At 59.5% G+C, this 19669-nt stretch overlaps 2 protein-coding genes across 2 annotated transcripts; one reads left to right on the forward strand and one right to left on the reverse strand.

Annotated features, from left to right (window-relative positions):
• Positions 1–3471: 3471 nt before the first annotated feature.
• On the forward strand, positions 3472–19133 carry SNED1 (sushi, nidogen and EGF like domains 1). The gene is made up of 31 exons (XM_031555134.1): positions 3472–3594; positions 4416–4578; positions 5572–5697; positions 5779–5892; positions 7260–7373; positions 7539–7652; positions 7735–7851; positions 7968–8093; positions 8331–8435; positions 8876–8989; positions 9089–9205; positions 9294–9410; positions 9484–9600; positions 9731–9844; positions 9919–10092; positions 10217–10330; positions 11254–11367; positions 11811–11924; positions 12016–12129; positions 12861–13157; positions 14303–14486; positions 14564–14676; positions 14792–15070; positions 15315–15459; positions 15664–15746; positions 16192–16278; positions 16378–16494; positions 16804–16894; positions 17326–17406; positions 17628–17665; positions 17795–19133. The coding sequence occupies exons 2-30, from the start codon at positions 4494–4496 to the stop codon at positions 17662–17664; spliced, it is 3624 nt and encodes a 1207-aa protein (XP_031410994.1). The 5' UTR covers positions 3472–3594; positions 4416–4493; the 3' UTR covers position 17665; positions 17795–19133.
• On the reverse strand, positions 19134–19663 carry MTERF4 (mitochondrial transcription termination factor 4). Its single transcript, XM_031555135.1, has one exon. It carries the CDS (start codon positions 19601–19603, stop codon positions 19250–19252), a length of 354 nt encoding a protein of 117 aa, XP_031410995.1. The 5' UTR covers positions 19604–19663; the 3' UTR covers positions 19134–19249.
• Between the last annotated feature and the right edge of the window lie 6 nt (positions 19664–19669).

The raw sequence follows: 19669 nt of genomic DNA on the forward strand, positions 1-19669 counted from the left end.
CTGCCGGCTGCCTTCTCTCCCTCCGAGCTTCTTCTTTTGCCTTTTTGCCTTTCTTTTTGATTAACGCTCCGCTCACGTCGCTCCCAGCGCGTCTCTTGGACGGGTGGCTGCGTGATCCCTATTGAATCCAAAGCATCGGAGCGATGCTGAGGGCAAACCGCAGGGTCCACAGCCCAAAGCACAGCATTTAGGGGAAAGGGGACCGAGCGGAGGCGGCTGCTGTGCCGGGCAGTGCCGGTGGGGCCGGGCAGCACTGCTGGAGCAGATGTTGTGAGGTCCCGGCCGTGAGCTGAGCGGCAGATGTGGGACGTGCCTGCTGCTCTCCATGTGCGAGTCATTAATTGAGCTGACAGGACGCACTGGCATCTGCTGAGCATTCTAAAATTGCGTTTCCTCTGAGGGTTGTACAACCTTCTGCTTTCCACGCCGTTCCCACCCGGTAATGCTGGTGTGTGGCAGTGTCCCATGCAGTGGCCTTCAGCTCTCAGGAGCGTGCGGTCTTGTTCTGGGATGGACAGAGCATCACTGGGCAGCACCCAGCAGTGGAAGGATATCCATGTCCCCATCCGTCTCACCATGCTGGCCAGTCTCCAGAAAGCTTTCGTTTCTGCTGACACTGAAAGCACCACGATCACGCTGGTCCCTCAGGGAGGTGCAGGCAGATAGCCTGACCGCAGTCACACTTTGGTGCCAAGCCTTGAAGCCAAGGCCTTGGGAAGGAGCAGTCGCTGTGCTTATCTTGGGCTGACCGAGCAGTGTGGCGGGGTGAACCTTTGACTGCTGATACTTCCTCTGAAAGTGTCATCAAAGCAGTAAGAGGTGGTCTAACGGCCTCTGAGGGAACTGGGATTTGGGAACGCTCTGCACAGAGAGCAGGGGACTGGCACAGCAAGAAGGAGGGTTGTGCAGGCTGCTGGGCTTGGCCGGGTGTTACCCAACACACAGGAAGGGATGGGCACAGCACAGGGGCTTGCTGCGACCTGTCCCATCCTTCCCCCTCGGGCACCCAGCCTGCAGTATGTCTTGCCCTGGGCAGCCTGACAGCTGACAGCCTGATCCTGCTTGGGTCCCTGCTGGGGACAGCCCAGTTTGGAGCAGCTGGCATGCAAGGTGTCCTGTGGGCAGTGGGGCTGGAGAAACCCTGCTCTATTAGGTTGGAGGAATGGGGAAAATGGGCAGGTGTGGATTTTCTGGGTCTGGTAAGCATCGTGGTCATGCTCCCTGTGCTTTTGGAAAATGGATGTCTCAGTGGTCTCGTCCCATTTTTCTGATTTGATCCAAGTTGACTGACAATTCAGAGCAGACTGATAGGGCACACCAAGATTTGTGCTTGTTCCTGCCGGGATGCTCTGATTCATTGTCTCAGCTGGGGGCATGCGTTGCTTGGACCTCGCTTGTTCAACCTCGTGTGTCTTTGGCACAGGGACTTCTCTGGGATGAAAACGCCGGCCCTATGCAACTGTGGGAGATGCATTGTCCTCGGGGCCAAGTGGCTTTAGTGTCTGCCTTGAGGGGGGTGGCCCTGTAGGGGTGGCTGTCACCTCACATCCCCAGGGAGCTGCACAAGCTGTGTCCAGAGCACAAGGCCCGAAGTGCAGGGCTTGACCCTGGGGGTCCTTCTGGGCCTGCCCCTTCCTCTGTAAAACAAACAAAAAAACCTTTTCTTGGCACTAACTCTCTCCCATCTTGCTTTAATAAGGGGAAGAATGTTCCTCTGCGGACACTGTGAGGTTATGGAGGGTTTTCTGAAAGGGAATGGTGTTCCGCTCAGTCACAGCAGGGCTTGCCCTGTGCCGCTGCCTGTGGTTCTTGCGACCCTACAAATGGCTTCAGCCAATGCGAGGGGCTGCTGGAGGCTTTGAGGCTCTGCAGGACGAAGCAGCCCCCCTGGTATTGTCACACCTGCGTGCCCACATTTCCCCGGCCTCTAATTAACAGAATTAATCAGCACTGGAGCACTGAGCCCATGAGTATGGGCACCCTGTGCTGCCTGCCAGTGTCTGGTAGGCCTCGGTGGGCCGGCTGTGCTGGGTGCCGCTCGTTAGCCAGGCTGGACCACTGCCTTGGGTGCCCCCAGCCCAGGCCAGTGCTCTTCCAGGCATTCCTGCCGGGCCTGGCCAGGCTCTGGCAGGAGAACAGGGCTGGGTTTGTTCGGTGGAGGTCGGGGGGTGAGGCCACTTTCCCGGCCGGGCCGCCCGTGCTTCAAAGGGCAGGAAGGGGAAACGCTCAAATATTTGTGGAAGGAGGCTGCGGGGGGAACAGGCGAAGCAAAAAGTGCCTTTAAAATAAGAACTCGGTACGGCTGGGGCTGAGAGGGCAGCGGGGACGGCCCCATCGGCGCACCTCAGGGCCGGCACCATCCTTGCCTGCTGTCCCCCCTTGTCTGCAGGTGAACAACAACGGGATCATCTCCTTCCTAAAGGAGGTCTCCCAGTTCACGCCGGTGGCCTTCCCGATCTCCAAGGACCGACGTGTGGTGGCGGCTTTCTGGGCGGACGTGGACAACCGGCGGGCAGGTGATGTGTATTACCGGGAGAGCCAGGACCGGGCCATCCTGGAGCGGGCGACCAAAGACATCGCACAGTACTTCCCCGAGTTCCCCGACTTCTCTGCCCAGTGGGTGTTCATCGCTACGTGGTACCGAGTCACTTTCTTCGGGGGAAGCTCGTTTTCTCCGGTGAGCGGTGGGGGCACCCATGGGGGTGGGCAGAGCTTGGCATCCTCTGATGGGGGGAGGGAACAATTAGCTTAGGGTGGGTTTTTTAAGAGTAACACTGAAGGAAGCGGAGCTTGGGTGTCTTCAACAAGTTCACCTCTGACTATGCTCAGGAGCCTGGGTTTGTGCCTGGAACCCTGAGCCCCGGGGCTGGTGGGAGACTTGGCTCTGAGGCTTTATTCCTCTTTGCTGTGAGCCTGACCACCATCCTGCAGCTTTCTTCTAAGCTTCACGGATCCAAAGGCAAGCTTTCATACCAGAATAAGTTTGATTTCCCATTCAGAAGTGTGGTATTCACTGCATTTGGAGAACCTGGAGAACCTCCTGTTTCCCTTTAGAGCCCCAACAGCTGCATGTTGGCCATGGTTCTTGCTCCCTGGGCTGGCTGCTCCACCATGCTGTAGGCTGTGCCACTTGCTGCCCTCCCCTGCACCATTGCTGGGAACAGGAGTTTGTGTCTGAAAGAGTTTCTCTGCGAGGCACTGGGGTTCCTTAGTCCTGGTGTGGCACAGACTGGGGCCGTTTGGCACAAAAGTGCTTCCCTACACGTTGAGCTGAACTCTGGTGCTGCTCCTGCATGGCTATCTGTCCTGGGAGAGGAATCAGTGCTGAAGGAAGCACCCCTCTGCTGCATGCTGCCTGCAGCTTTACTTCCTGACAGTGTTACTGCCTGTCCTTTTTTGACCCGCTCACTGTGTGGCTGTGCTCACTCACTGCCTTCTCTCCTCCATCCTGCAGGTAAATACTTTCCAAATCGTCCTCATCACGGACGGCAAGCTCTCCTTCACCATCTTCAACTATGAGTCCATCACCTGGACCACGGGTATGCACGCCAGCAGTGGGGGGACTTTGCTGGGCTTGGCGGCATCGCAGCACAGGTAAGCAGCGGACACGGCCATCGCCCCCAGGTAGTGCTCGAGCCCACCGCACTCAGTGCTCTTTGCGTTCCCAAATGAGCAGCTCTGGCAGCGTGGTGTGGCTCATGGATTTTTGGTGGTGGCTCCCTCCCCCCCCTGCTTTTTTAAAGTTCTTAAATATCCGTGTGTGCTCTTTCCTGAAGCTGAGACCATATAGGGGACTTTGTTATAACGAAACCACGGTTCTTTACCTTGGCTGCTGCCTCTTAGTTCCTTTTCCTTCCTAACCTCAGACTTTAAGAGCAGCCCGTCAGCTGCCGCAGCCAGCACAGCTTTCACTTGTATTTTTATTTCATCCTTGTGTGCGTTGTTGTGTTTAAGAGGGGAAAAAAAACGCAACCCAGTCCCCATTCGGATGTGTGAATTTACCACCAGTTGATCTGTCCTTGGCTCCCTGCCTGCCCGCCTGCAGGAAATCGCAGGTGTAGAGGAAAGAGACACGTTTTGAATCCCCGAATTCAGGAGCACGGGTGGGTTTTATGGACGTAAACAGAGCAGTGGCTGCACACCTTGGCCAGTGAGCAGCCCTCTGGGAGCTCCTGCAAGGAGGAGTGGAATCTCCTTTCACCCCATGCCTCTAGGCTGTGGGTTCTGTGACCCTGTGCTCCTGGACATGGGGAAAAGCAGTCATCCCAGGGAATGATCAATCACTGCAGGGATGCAGAAAGAACCCGAGTGGTGGCAACGATGTGCGGTCCAGCAGAGCAACCCCTCATGCCGCGGCCCCTCAGTGCTGTTCTGCAGTATTGATGGCTCTTTACTTTTTGCCCTTGTCCTCCCAGGCAGGTTTTAACGCCGGTGATGGAAAGCGCTACTTCAACATCCCCGGATCCCGCACTGACGACATCGCTGACGTGGAGATGACGACAAATGTGGGTATCCCCGGGCGCTGGGTGTTCAGAATCGATGATGCCCAGGTGCAAGTGGGGGGCTGCAGCAATACAAGTAAGAGGACAGCAGTTAGGTTTATTTAACTCCCAACCCAACCCCAAACTGTTCTTCAGCCCTATCTTTCCCTGCCTCAATCCCCACCCTCACTTCCCCCCCCCTGAGGGGAGAGAGCAGTGACCCACGGGTGGAGCAGACAGCTCGAGGGGCTCGGGGAGGGCTCGGGGTGGGGGCAGCAATGGGGACACTATTCTTGGAGCTTCCAGCCCCCTCTGTGGCTGTGGGAAGCCTGGCTCCGGGAAGCGTGGCTCCTGGGCTCTGGGCCTGGGGATCCCCAGTCTGGTTGGGATATGCCCGCTTGTGCTGGGATGGAAAAAAACAGCGGGGAGGAAAGCTCCTGAGACCAATACAGGCTGTGGGGTACGGGGGAGGAGGTGAGGGGGAGTGTGAGGGGCTCTGTGGCCCCAGCACCACTGTGGGGCTGGGCTGTCACCCTTAGGGCAGCTCATCTGTCCTGTGGGGCCTCAAGGCAGCCGCTGCCCAAGGATGCCAGCAGTACACAGGGGCTGTGCCCAGCCATCCCAGTGCATCCTCCACAGAGCCACTGGCCTCTCATTCCTTGTCCCTGCCCCACCCTGGCTGTGTTTTCTTACCCGCTAATCTACGCGTGTTTCATATGACCTGTGGGTTTGCTTTGGACAGGTTCTCCCATCCCTCTTCCCCTCTGCCCCAGGCCATAGGCAAGGGCTGGCTGGATAACACCCACTGGTTGTCCCTGCCTGGTAGGGCCCTGGCCCTGCCTCCCCGCTCCTGCAGCAAGAATAAAACCTTCACCCTGCCCGAGAGCAGCGAGCCCATCTGTGGGGCACACAGCCCCCAAGTGCGGGCTTCCCAAGCTCCCTGGAGAGCCGGGTGACCATATCCAGCCCAATGCACGGACAGCGGGGCTGGATGGACGCTGGGACGGACCCCGGCGGTTGCGTGGCCGGAGTGCAGCGTGTCAGCCCAGCCGGAGCGGGCTGTGAGCGGAGGGCGTGCGTGTCTCTGCAGCCTCCGTGTGCCTGACACTGCGGCCCTGCCTGAACGGGGGGAAGTGCATCGAGGACTGCATTACTGGGAACCCCTCCTACACCTGCTCCTGCCTCGCGGGCTTCACAGGGAAAAGGTGCCATGTCGGTGAGCAGCCTTCCTGTGCCTCTGGCCTCGCTGCTGCCTCCTTGCCTGCCCTGAGCCCCTGCTCTTCCCATGCTCTTTCAGATGTGGATGAGTGTCTGTCTCACCCGTGCCAGAATGGAGCCACCTGCGTCAACAGCGTCAACAGCTTCAGCTGCCAGTGCCCGCCAGGCTTCAGAGGTGCCAGCTGTGAGATCGGTGAGTGTCACGCTGAGATGTGGCTGTTGGAGTGGGCTCTGCTGCTTGTAGAGTGATTGGCACTTATCGTGCCTGCCGGGCATCCCAGCTCTGTTCTGAGATGCCTTGGCTCCTCCCTGCAGGCAGCTGGAGCCGAGCATTGTGTTTAGCTGCCCTGTGTGAGAAGGGAATGCATGTGCCTGGGTATGCCCCCTTTGTAATGGGGTGTCTGGGGACGGAGAAGCGTTGGGGGCTGTGCCACCACGCTCAGCAGAGCCAGCATGCAGGTGTCAAAACTGCTGTGAGGCATCCTGTGAGCCCTGCCCACAGTGCTCAGAGAACCACCGATATCCCCAGGTAGGGATGGGGGCACAGCGGGGCTGCGGGGTTCTCAGACACCCCACGTGCCCCTGCACCATGCCTACGGGATGTGCAGAGTTCACGTGGGCAGGCTGGGAAGATCTCAGTGGCTTTCTGAGAGCGGAGAGGAGCCGATGACAGCCAGCTACTCTCCTGCAGCGTCCCCCGCTGCGTTTAGTGGGAAGCCACTGTTAGACTTCGAGCGGTGCTGGGGAAGGGTCTGCTTCCCTGCGGTCGCCCGCTGGAGGCACAGCAGCTCCGGGGAGTCAGGCTTTGTGCAGCAACTCTCGGTGCGCCCTGGGGACAAGCGGCTTCCAGCGGGAGCCCTGCTGGGCGCCGAGCGCCGCGGTCTTGGATCGCAACTTGCTGAAAGCAAAGGAAACTTTGCTCTGGCAGCGAGCGCTTCCTCCGCTGGCAGCCTGCTCCCAGGAGTGCTTGTCCCGGCATGGCTGCGAGCTGCGCGCCCGCTGCTTTCCGTGTGCTGGAAAGCGCTGGTGCTTGGCGCCTGAGAAGGGGTCTCGGGGGGGGCCCTGCTCCACGTGGGGCTTTTACGAGTGGCACTCTGCTCCTGAGTCCTTGGGAGCACCTGGGAGCTCTCCTAGGCTTCCCGAGCCCCGGCTCGCCTCCGGATGAGTCACTGCTAATGCAGGCAGCAACATCCGCCGGGGGGAGAAAGGCATCTGCTCACAACACCTCTCCTCTGGGCGTGGGGACAGCAGCGAGGGCCGATGGCCAAGGGGCTCAGCACTGGAGCCAGGTTTCCACGGAGCAGAGTGGCGGGGCAGCCTCTGCTGGCGGTGCCGGCTCGCCCCGCGCTGGCGTTGGGCTCCGAGTGAGCCTTGTGCCGGCAGGGAGGGAGAGCGAGGAGTTTCCTTCTGGGGGAGGGATCCCGCACCCAGAAAGCAAAGCTGGATAGAAACCGTCTGAGCTGTCCTTGCCCAGTATTGCCTTGGCAGCGGCGGAGGACACGGTGTGCTGGTCCTGCGTGTGGGTTGATCCATCCCCTTCTCTTTGCTGTCCTGCTGCAGAAGAGTCGCCGTGTGAGACCAAGGTGTGCCAGAACGGCGGGACGTGCCAGGTGGCAAATGGGACAGCGGTGTGCACCTGCCAGCCGGGGTACGCAGGAGGAGATTGCGAGACAGGTGGGCACTGATCAGCAGCGGGAGCCCGCCTGGCAGGGATGGAGTTGTGTCCCACTTCAGCAAGCTGCATTCTTACCCCTTCATCCCCACCCAACCTTATTTCTCGATCCCCGTGGCTGTAAGTCCACGGTGTGTCCAACCAGCCCTCCCTGCCCTGTGTTACAGAGGTGAACGAGTGCGAGTCCAGCCCCTGCCTGAATGGAGGGCACTGTGTTGACCTGGTTGATAACTACACGTGTGTGTGCCTGGAGCCCTTCGTGGGACAGCGCTGTGAGACAGGTGCCTGGTGCCCGCATGCCCGGGGCAGCCAGCGGCCGTTCCCGCTGCCCTCCTCTTGGGCTCATGGCGTCCTCCTCTCCAGACCCCTCCTCCTGCGAGGACCGGAGCTGCAGGAACCGGCAGACATGCAACTACATCCGTCCGGGACGCTACATCTGCACATGCTCCCCGGGCTATTATGGCAACAACTGCCAATATGGTGAGCGGCGGTGCGGGGATGTCACTGACATCCTCACAGAGGCATTGGGCTGTGCGGAAAGGGCGCACCCGGTGTCCCTCCTCACAACATATCCAGCAGCATCCCTCTCCCTGCAGGTGGCCCCCGTGTGCCCAGTGCCTGCCTCTCCAACCCCTGCCAGAACGGGGGCAGCTGCCTGGAGCTGGAGCAGGGCTATGCCTGTGACTGCCCAGAGGGCTATGCCGGGCAGGACTGCCATGACAGTGAGTACCCAGAGTTCCCGTTGGGATGCCACCTTGCTGGGGAGGCCCTATAGGAGTGCTTGTGCAATCCCAGGGAGAAGCTGCTCTTGCAGAGTTTGTTCAGGGCTCCAGTACTGAGCTGTGGTCCTTGTCTCCCAAGCAGCTGTGCCCTGGGGCTTTTGGCTGTGGGTCCTGAGCTCCCCCAGTGAGGCGGTCCTGGCACCGCAGTACAAGGGGAACTCCCTCCATCTCTTGCAGAGCTGACTGAGGGCTGTGAGTGTCGTAATGGGGGCAGCTGCCTGGAGGGGAATGTCACCATCTGCCAATGCCTGCCGGGATATTTTGGCCTGCTCTGTGAATTCGGTAGGTGAAGGCTTCTTAAGCGCTACTCAAATTTTTTTGTGTTTGCTCCCTCTTCTGGACACTTAACACCAGCCTGGCTCTGATGTGAAGGATCCACCCTGTGTCCAAACCTAGCACAGCAGCCTAGTGTTTAATCTGAGCCACCTACGCAAGCTAAGGCCTGGAGATACGTTCCTTGTGGTGGGGGATGCTACTCTTGCTGTGCTTTGTGGCATGTCTTTCCCAAGCCCTGGACATGGCCTGGAGATGGAAGCCCTAGCTGGGCTTATAGCTGCCTCCTGCATCCCAAATTACCCTTGACATCCTCATGGCCTTCAAAGAGGAGCACGGGGGGGCCATGGTCCCTCCCATCTCATTAAGCCCTGTAAAGCTCTGAGGTGTGTTCCTGACTGGAAGGTGCTGCGATGCAGCTGACAGAGGCTCTTGCTGTGTGTTTGCAGAAGTGACCACCACTCCGTGCAATGTGAACACTCAGTGTCCAGATGGTGGCTACTGCATGGAGTATGGCGGGAGCTACCTGTGTGTGTGCCACACCGACTACGGCACCAACCACAGTGAGTGTCCTTGGCCGGAACATGGGGACAGTGCAGGGAGGGACACGGAACGTGTGGGTTCAGGATCTGTAGCTCTGAGGTTTTAATTTGGCTTTGCAGCGGTGCCGTCCCCCTGTGACTCTGAGCCCTGCCTGAACGGGGGCTCCTGCGAGACTCAGGATGACTCCTACACCTGCGAGTGTCCCTCAGGCTTCCTGGGCAAGCACTGCGAGAGAGGTACGTGCCACAGCGGGAGCAGGACCTGGCCCCTGGGGCATGGACCTTGCCGGAGAGCCGGTGGGCATCTCCTGTTCCCCTCCTGCAGCCCGGCCGCGGCTCTGCAGCACGGCGCCGTGCCGCAATGGGGGCACATGCAAGGAGGCCGACGGCGAGTACCACTGTGCCTGCCCCTACCGCTTCACCGGCCGCCACTGCGAGATAGGTACGGCCCCGGCATGGCGAGGGGAGGTGGGCGGCGTGCGTCCCGCTCCAGACTCAACTTCCGCTGCCCACAGGTAAACCGGACCCCTGTGCCTCGGGGCCCTGCCAGAATGGGGGCACCTGCTTCCACTACATCGGCAAGTACAAGTGTGACTGCGCCCCGGGCTATGCTGGACGGCACTGCGAGATCGGTACGTGCGGGTACTGCTGGATGTCACCTCCTTCCCTGCCATCCAAACCGCTTCGGGGACATGGCTGGGGGGGAAGTGGCAGCTGCTCTGCGCCCTGCTGGTCCACACCGGTGCCTTCTGCTCTTCCCAGTGCCATCTCCCTGCTTCCTGAGCCCCTGTGAGAATGGTGCGACCTGCGAGGACCTCGGCGGGGACTTTGTGTGCACGTGCCCCATGGGCTACACGGGGAAGCGCTGCGGGACAGGTGAGGGCCCTGCACTGCCACAGCTCGGCCCCAGGCGCCCAAGCCACGCTCGCTCACTCCCTGTCTCTCTGCAGAGATTGACTGCGGCATGCCCAGCGCTGTGAAGCATGCCCAGGCCTCCTTCAACTCCACCACGGTGGGCTCGCTGGCCAAATACCACTGTGAGCTGGGCTACGTCCTCAGCCAGCACAACAGCCCCCGTGTCTGCCGCTCGCAGGGCGTCTGGAGCGACCCCCCTGAATGTGACGGTAGGCAGTGTGAGGAATTGGCCGAGCCGTGGCTCTGGCTTGGGGCTGTTGCTGCTGCCTATGGCCACGGGACCCTGGTGCTCACCGCTTTCACCTTATCTTCCCTCTGCCCAAACTCTTGCAGAGATTGATGAGTGCCGGTCTCAGCCCTGCCTGAACGGCGGCCAATGCAAAGATCGCATCGCCGAGTTCCTGTGTGTGTGTGAGCCAGGATACACGGGCCTCCACTGTGAGTTGGGTAAGAGAATGCACAGAGCTCATGTGGGGAGCAGAGGAGGGAGTCTCCGTGGGTGGCTGTCCCTGTAGGTAGCTGTCGGTACAGCTGGAATCATGTAGCTGGAAGTGGGACTGCCTGTGTGCCCTGGCTTCCATCTCCTGCCCACTTGTGGCTCAGGGGAGACCCCAGCCCACCTGGGAAGGGTGCACGTGCTGCTTGTCCATCCATGCCAATGGGTGCTGCAAGGGCATCTCTGGCATTGATGAGGCTGCGATTCCCAGAGGGTTGGGTCTGAATCCCCTGAATGGCTTTCGTGTGCCTGCAGCACCCCCTGCTCGTCACAGCAGCATTTGCTGGAGAACTGTCCCAGCGTGATCTTCATGTTCTGAACACGTTTAATGAAGGCCGAGATTGCAGGATCTGGGTGAGGAGTGTCCCCCCAGCTGCAGAATTACTGGCCAAGACGGAGTATGATGAAAAAGCAGCTTAAGATTTAACCTTTTCTGGGGGCAGAGCGGGCTGTCCCTCCCACAGCAGTTCCTTGCACTTGCTCTTCTACATGCATGTGTTCATCATGGCACAGGGCCTCTGTTGTATGCTGTTTGGTGGGTGCTGGTGGGAGGGATGTCAGATGGCACGGGCTGGTGGGACCCTGCACGGGTGGGTGATGGGCTTAGCTGGGTCAGATGCAATGCCTTCAGGAGGGGATTGAAGGAAGGGATATACTATGCACACTTATGTGTGACTTGTGATGTCTTGGCACAGCTCCATAACACCAGTTATCCCCGTCCGTGTTGCCCTGCTGTCCAGCCCCACATGAGGTTGTCCATGCCCGGGGGAGTTTAGGGCAGTGAATGATATGGAGAGGAGATACGGTTTCTCTCCAGACTTTTTGTCCTGCCTGCCAGTCCTGGCTCTGCTCTGAGCACGTCTCCTCTCTGCAGAAGTTGATGAGTGCCAGTCAGAGCCCTGTAAGAATGGTGGCACGTGCCGGGACCTCTTGGGCTCCTTTGCCTGTTCCTGTCCCGAGGGCTTCGTGGGGACCCTGTGCGAAGAAGGTAGGGATGCTGCTGAGCAGGGACTGTCACTGCCTAGGCAAGTGCTGGGTGTCTGTCACAGGGTTGGCACTCAGTCTCGACCACTGTTGATGGTACAGACTCAACTTTGCCCTGGAGAGGACACTGCTGTCCTTGGTGCTCACTGCATCTCGTGTCTGCCAGCAGCAGAGCTGACACTTCTCCTTTGGGAGGGAACAGCCCCAGCAGAGGGCTCAGGCAGAACACGGTGTCTGTCAGCTGCCCATCTGCTTGGCAAGGCAATGGTGTGCCAGGGCATTGAGGCTACTGTGGCATTGAGCTGAGGATTCTGAAGGTCTGGCTGGCAGCCCTAGGCTACACCTTTGTATTGCTGCTGTGGTCACACATGGGGCCGGCTGCCAGCACATCAGCTTGCTGCCTGCCTGCCTGTAGGTGCTTCACTTCCTGCCTGCTCTCTCCTGCAGAAGTGGACGCCTGTGAGTCAGACCCTTGTCAGAACGGAGGGGAGTGTGAAGGTGATGGAAGTTCCTACCTGTGTGTGTGCCCGGAGGGTTTCTTTGGTTACCACTGCGAGACAGGTAAGGGATGCAGGAGGGCAGTGCTGCAGCCCTGCACGGCCGCTGCTGCTGGGGCATCAAATGCCATTAATGTCTCTCTCCAACTCTGCAGCCAGCGACCCGTGCTTCTCTAGCCCATGTGGCAGCCGAGGCTACTGCCTGCCCAGCAATGGCACCCACAGCTGTACCTGCAAAGTGAGCTACACAGGCAAGAGCTGCGAAAAAGGTAAAGGCCCTGAGCAGCAGCACCAGGACGTGGCGAGGGGCTAGACAGCACTGTGCCTGCCCTGTTACCCACCAACAAGGGGCTCGGCCATCGGGGACCAGCAGCTTTTCTCCCCCTGGCGGGGTTTGGACCTCACCTCTGCCAAGGGAGAACCAGCTCTGTAGATGCTGAGGGCAGATGCCAGCAGGGCTTGATCATACCAGGTGCTGGGTGGCTGCTAGAGGTGATAGCAACAGCACAAGAGTGAGACACATGGGTATGCCGGGGAGAAGTTGCTCCAGGCTCCAGCAGGGGTTGTGTTTGCCTTGGATGCTTTTGGGAGAGGAGGCAAAGAAAATGGATTAAAGCCTCCAGCTTCACAGCTGGAGAGTCCTCAAGGCCCCTCATCTGGTTTAAGCAATCCCTGTGGGGCGTTAATCTAGAGGAAGGTTGTTCACTCTGTTCCACGTGGTTCAGTAGCTGGAAGCAAATGCTGTGTTCCTAGCTTCGCCATGCAGGCTGTCTGCTCGCCCTGGCTCTGCTCAGGCCCATTGGGGTGGCTGAGCAGCCCTGGCTCCTCCAGCACACGCTCAGCACCTGGCACGACTGGCCAGTGGCAGCCATAGGGCTTCTGCGAGCTGCAACTCGAGAGAGAGAGGACCCTGTCCTCCATCTGCATTTCGTTGCTGGGGTCTGTTCTCTAAAGATTCATGGCATTACCTCTCCCCTTTGCTTTTGCCCACACCCTGAAGAATTGCTGCCACCAACCTCATTAAAGGTGGAAAGGGTGGAGGACACTGGTGTGTTGATTTCTTGGCACCCTCCTGAGGACGCAGCCGCCAGGCAACTCATTGACGGCTACGCCGTGACGTACGTATCCTTCGACGGCTCTTACCGCAGGACAGATTTTGTGGACCGAAGTCGTTCTGCCCACCAATTGCGGGCACTAGCCTCCGGCAGAGCCTACAATATTTCTGTCTTTTCAGTCAAACGCAACGTGAACAACAAGAATGATATCAGCAGGCCTGTCATGCTCACCACGCGCACTAGTGAGTAGCGTCCTCAAGGGAATTAGGTTGTGAGTACAGGCTCCCCGGTGCCTGGGGCACTGCTCCCAGCCCTATGCCCTCCTCAGGGCCGCCTCCGGCTTCCCGTGTCCTGGAGGTCTGCTCCAGCCTGAACCTGCTGGCCATGGCGTGGCTGAAAAAGGCGGTGCCCAGGCCCTGAAGTACTGGGTTGAAAGTGCTCGGACTAGATGTTTCTTTCTCCTCTTTTCTGTGGCCAGTGAGAGTAGGGTCTGAAAAGAGTAACCAAGCCCCCCCGGGGCTGGTATGGGTTGTCTGTGCCTGCAGGATCGTGCTGCACTTGCTGTTGGGGTCTGGGCCTGGCTGCAGTCAGGCTGGCGAAGCCTCAGTGCAGGCTGGGTGAGGCTGGAGCGTCCAGCAGAAAATGATCACTGTGTTGCTTTCCGAGGCCCAGCATGGCTCGGAATACAAGGGACCTCTGATCTGTGGGTGGGGGCAGTGGGGCAGGATGATAGCTTCCTTGGGTGTGGGCCATTGTAGTTGGACAAGCAGATACTGCTGCATCCTCCATAACACATAATCCCTGGCCTGTGGATGGCTGGAGTATGAATTGAAGGCAAATTGAGGATGAAAGAGATTGGACCTGGAAAAACTTCCCTGTAGTGAGAGGGGAGGCCCGGGGCCTGGATCCCCTTGCTGGTGAGCGAGGCTGAGCCCAGCGCTGCCTACATGGCACCAACCCAAAGGTGGCTGAGCTGGGAATGAGCAGCAGGGGCCTGAAGGTGTGGGGCAGCTGGGCAACCTCTGCCGCTAGGTTAGCCTTGGGTCTTGACCTCATCTGTGCTGGTGTGCGCGTGGCTGGGTGGAGGCCAGAGGCCGGGCAGGCAGCACCAGGCCTGGGGTTGACTGCGAGCTGGACCCATGGGCTCCATGCTTGCTGAGGAGCAACCAGCACAGAGGCCAGGCTGGATGCCTCCGGCTGCCCAACCGTGGGGACACAGGGCAGTGGCACTGCGCCGTCCTGGTGCTGTGGATGCGCCCGTGGCTCTAGGAAGGACGATCCAGATGGCAGGCTGGGGCATGGGAGATAAGGGATGTGGGAAGGATGCAGCCCGCCAAGGCCAGCTGCTGACCGCAGCCCTCCCCGCTTCTCTGCTCGCTCCGGCCAGGACCGCGTCCGGTGGAAGGCTTTGAGATCACGAACGTGACGGCCAGCACCATCACGGTGCAATGGGCTCTCCACCGGCTCAAACACTCCACCGTCAGTAGGGTGCGTGTCTCCATCCGTCAGCCTGGGGACCTGGAAGACCGCACGGTGGAGCTGAACAGCAGCGTGGCCAAGTACACCTTCCTGTGAGTGTGGCAGGTGGGTGATGGGACCGGCCGTGCTTGCGAGCCGCCGCGCTCATGTCCCCTGCACACCTCTACAGGGACCTGCAGCCAGGAGAGCGGTACATCGTCCATGTCACGACGCTGAGTGGCATGGGGACAGAAGATCACCCCTCGGAGAGTCTGGCCACAGCCCCCTTCCACGTGTGGACGAGTGAGTGGGGCTGCGTGGTGCAGGCTGGCGGGGCCTTTGCCGGGCCGGGGGCGAGCTCCCGAGAAACTCGAGGTTGGACCATGGCATTGATCCTTTTCTCTCCCTCCTTTTCCAGGGCCTCTCCCCCCTCGCAACCTCACAGCCTCCCGCGTCACCCCCACCTCTGTGTCCATGACGTGGGAGCAGCCACCCACTGGTGCCGTGGAGGGGTACATCATCAACGTCACCACCGCGCAGAGCGTCAAGAGCCGCTATGTGCCCAACGGGAAGCTCGTGTCCTACACCGTGCGGGACCTGCTGCCCGCGCAGCGCTACCGCCTGTCTGTGACAGCTGTGCAGAACACAGAGCAGGGGCAAGTGCACAGCGAGCCCATCCACCTCTACGTCACCACCTGTGAGTGCCCGTCTCTGCCCCTAAAGCAGGTGCCTGGGTGTGGGATGGGTGCCCCATCGCTGGGAGCCAGCACAGGGGTAGGTGCAGAATTGTGGCTCAGTGATCCATTGTTGGGGAAGGGAGCAGCACGTGGCCCAGGTGACACCGTGTTTCCTTAGACAGCTCTAAATGGCACCTTGGGTACCTGTCACTGCACTGACTCGTTGCCTGCCTCTCTCTAAGCCTGACTCTTTGTGGTCTGCAGTGCAGAAGGACGGGGCTCCAGAGAGGCGCTGGAGCCAGGCTGGCCATCCCCGTGTCCTGCGCAACAGGCTGCCCCCAGCCTTCCTGCCTGAGCTCCGCTTGCTCGCAGACCACGACACAGCTGAGGAGCCCTCACCAGCCCCCAGGTAGGCACTGGCAGGCTGAGCACAGCCCCTTCCCCCAGCTCTAGCTCCACCTGGGCTGTGTCCTTTACCTGCCCCAGCCTCGCTCCGTGAGCTGCCTGCAGCACTTGCGCTGTGCCATATACCACCTGCAAGCGCTTCGCTCAGGCTGCCTCCAGCCTTGAGGACCCTGCCCTGCCCCACACCCTCACGGCTGTGCTCCCCCAGGTTCACTGAGCTGGTGGATGGCAGAAGGAGGATCAGTGCCAGGTTCGGCACTTTGCCAAGCAAATCCATCACTGTGAAGACACGTAAGTGCTTTGCTGCCTTTCTGGCCACCTTCTGTCACCATCTCCTGGATAGGGTGACAGTGAGGCAGGCTGGGGGAGCCATAGGGAAGGGCAGAGCCACCTGCCCACCTCTCCCTGGCCGTACAAACGTCTGCCCCACCTAAGGAATGGGGTGGCCTCTGGCAAGTTGGGAAGCCAGAGATGGCTTTGGGTGATGGGAGGAGATGTGAGATATAGCATGGGCTGGCCTAGACTGCCAGCAGCGAACGCTGCCTCATGCTTGAGGCAAGTGAGCCTCTGGCTTGCTATACTCCAGTTGCCAAAAGGGAAGGGCTAAGGTGCTGCTCTAGGTATGGCCAGCCCCCTGATGCTAGGCTGGGTCCTCCTGCCTGCTACTGCTGCTGCAGAGGGGCTGCTTTTGGGTCTGGCTCAGGCTGGAAGTCACACTGACCCTCTCGTTGCCCAGAGCCAGAGGCTCCCATGAGGCTGGAGAACACCGAGGAGCCCAGCCGGAGCAGTCTGGCACTGCAGATGCGAGAAGCATGGAGCAAAAGTGAGTCTGGGGTGGGCATGGCTGGCAGGGAGCTGGCCTATGGATGTACACAGCTTTGCCAGGGTCCCAGAGCCTGATGGCAGTGCATATTTTTTCCAGGCATCAGGCAGAACTGCTCCACTAACCCATGCAAGAATGGAGGCACCTGTGTAAGTGAGAGTGAATCCTACCATTGCGACTGCAGCCCGGGCTTCAAGGGCAGGCACTGTGAGCTAGGTGAGTGCTGTGCTGCTCTAGGGTGCATGACAAGGCTGGCAGCTGTTCCAGCAGTGGGGTCCCACAGGGCACAGGTCACTGAGCAGCTCCATCCATACCCAGCCCCCAGGTTCTGGCTGAGCCTTCAGCAGCCAGGATCCTGCTGTGCCCTGCAGTACCACTCTCTTTTTGTGGACCGGCTCTGAGTGACAGAGCCTGGAGCTCCAGGACTGTAGTGGGGGATCCTGGGGGGCCTGGATGGCCTCCAGGGCACAGGCAGGCAGGGCCAGAGGTGGGCTTGCTGATAGCTCCCCTCTCCTGTTCCCCAAGCAGCCTGCAAGAAGGTGCCACACTCGTGCACACGGCTGTACTCGGAAACCAAGTCATTCCCCGTGTGGGAAGGAGGCACCTGCCACTACCTGTGAGTACTGCCCGCGGGTTGTGCTCCCCCTTCCCCAGGTGCCGAGAGCCAAGGCTGTCACTGCAGCACAGCTCCAGGGAAGGGAGTGTGAGCACAGGGCTGTCCCGTGCCGTGGCCTTTCTGGGTGCCTGGCACCTCTGGCAAAGCCTCCAGATCAGGGCAGGGTGTGACATGGTGCTTCCCCTGCCTGCCAGCCCAGCTCAGGGCCACCTCTGCCCCTGGTAGAGGGCCAGCACCCGTGTTGGGACGCATGGGCCTCTGCTGTGCCCCCAGCCTGCTTGTGGCACAGGTGCAGCAGCCCAGCTCCTTACCCAGGCATGCAAGACTCAGCCACGTTCTTATCAGTGAAACAGGGGAGACTTCCCTTCAGCAGTTAAAAACACAGCTCCGTCCTTGTTACTCCATACAGCTCCCCTTCTCTGTGTGTGCAGGTACAAGAGAATATACAAGGTACACCAGGATGTATGCTACAAGGAGAGCTGTGAGAGCACCGGTTCCAAGAAAACCAGCAGGTACAGCCAACAGAAATGTTGCCCTTCCTCTGCTTGGGGGCCAGAACGTGGGCCCTGCGGTGCTTGGACCAGGGTGGGCAGGGAGGGGTGCAGGACAGCACACGAGGCATGTGCACGCTCACTACAGCTCCTCTACCTCAAGGCTGCAATGTTAGTGCCTCGTGGGAGCAACGAGTGAGGTGCTGTAGGACTGATGGGTCTTTTCCTTCCTTCTCTTCCAGAAAACGAAGCAACAGTCACACACTGAAGAAGCCATAGTGTAAGTGTCTGCTCCAGGCACAGGCAGAAGCCCTGAAGGGGGCAGATCCCAGGCCAAGGCTGGCACAAGCTGCTGGGCTTTGGGGGGGGCCTTTGCACGCCAGCTCATTGTCCTCCTGCTCCTCTGCAGGGTTCAAAGCAGTAGGAACTTCATCCTTCCACGTCTAAGGGCTTCTGAAACACCAGGAAGATCAGATCTGCTCACTGGGTTGAATGCAGCAGGGCCACCTTCCTGCCTGGCCTCAGCCACTCCCTCTCCTCCAGCCCATTAGGGACACGCAGCCAGACTGACACTGAGCAGCACTGCCTTCCCTCTGCCGAACCAGCAGTGCCTTTGCCCTGCCTTGCCTTGCCCCGGCTGCCTGCCCCAGAGGTCCCTTGGGCCCCCCAGCCCCGGGCTTCTGGCTCTGCTCTGGCACCAACAGGCTGAGCCCACCAGCAGCTGCACCGACCTGTTTTCGTAATCCAAGGTTATAAGAAGTTTCCTATAACCCCCAAATAAAACAATTGAATGCGGACCCAAAAGCCTTAGCTATCACCTGCACCCTGGCCCACTCAGCCTGGTGGGAGGAGGTCTTCTTTACATCCATTCCCTACACTAGAAATGGAGGTGAGAGCAGGTGCTGGAGGCACAGCCCTGTGCTAAAGTGGAGCAGTTCAGGCAGCTTCCACTGCCTCCATATTTTTTTTTCTTTGCTTTGTAAACGATCTGTGGTTTTAACCAACTTTCCAGCTCAGAAAGTGATAGAGCACCTAGAAGTTACTAGAAAAGTGCTCTGCGGGGTAAGTTTATCAGCAGGGGTGTGATGCTATGCTGTGTGGCACAGCACAGGGTGCCATCCCCCTGCACAGCTCCCACCACCCCATGTCACCCTGCAGGGCTGCTGCCATCACCGTGCTGTTTGTGGGTACCCTGGTGACTGTAGCAGAGCCAGCAAGGAAAAAAAATTAGCTTAGAAACGTTCCTAGTTGTTGTGAGTTTGTACGATGATGCTAGTTAAACATAGATTTGTGTATTAACATACACAGTGTATATTATAAATTAATACGTACCAGAGATATATCGTAGTTATGGCATAGAGTGTTATTGCCCTGGCAGCCTTGGTGCTGCAGCCAGGTGGGACAGCCCTGCAGCACCTCGTCCTCCTGAGTGCTCGGTAAGGGCAGGGCCGGGCCACGCTCCCCTGCAGCACTGGGGATGCCTCTTCTGCCACGGGGAGAATGAGGTTTGCGGATAGAGCTCTTGTTTTTCTCTAAGGCTGCCTGCTCTGGCTTTGTGGACGTGTGCTCTGGGATGGGTGAAAAAACCAACCCCTAGGGTGAGAACAGGGCCAAAGGAGAGGCAGAGCAGGCTGGGCTGTGCCCCAGAGCAGGGCCTGGCCCCTCTGCTCCCCTGGGCTGGCACAGCATGTAACACAGCCGAAAGATTTTAACCTAGTCTTGAAAATAAATTAGTTATTTGGGTTTGATTTTTTTTTTTAATAAATAAATAAAAACACTTTATAGAAACGGTATATTCTGTGGAGCAGCTGGTCGCTGAGGTGGGGGTGGACACGGGGCAGCTCGGGAGAGCTCGGAGCCGTCCTTATCGCTGCCAGTCCCTATCGTGTTCCTCTGCGTGCAGTGCAGCGCTGCCCTCCTCTTCCTCCTCGTCTTCTTCCTCATCCTCCATCCCCTCCTCCTCCTCCTCCTCCTCCCGGGCCAGCAGCCTCTTGAACACCTCGTACTCCTCGGCTGAGGCTCGGGCCACGCCGGCCACGAAGTCGCCCTCGGTCGGCCGCAGGAGGTCCCGCAGCGCGGGGTTGTCGCTCTGGCTCTGGCCCTTGAGCGGGGTGCGGTAAATCCCGCGGCGCTCCAGGAAGACGTGGCGGTTCCTCAGCTCGGCGAAGGGCGTGCAGAACAGCCGGGCCTTCACCATCTCCTTCTGCCGGACGCCCATCCTGAAGTACGCGTACTGCGCGTGGAGACACGCGGAGCTCAGCGCCGGCCGGGCCGCGCCCGCAGC

Source organism: Meleagris gallopavo, chromosome 11 (assembly GCF_000146605.3).
Source record: "Meleagris gallopavo isolate NT-WF06-2002-E0010 breed Aviagen turkey brand Nicholas breeding stock chromosome 11, Turkey_5.1, whole genome shotgun sequence".
Lineage (NCBI taxonomy): Eukaryota > Metazoa > Chordata > Aves > Galliformes > Phasianidae > Meleagris > Meleagris gallopavo.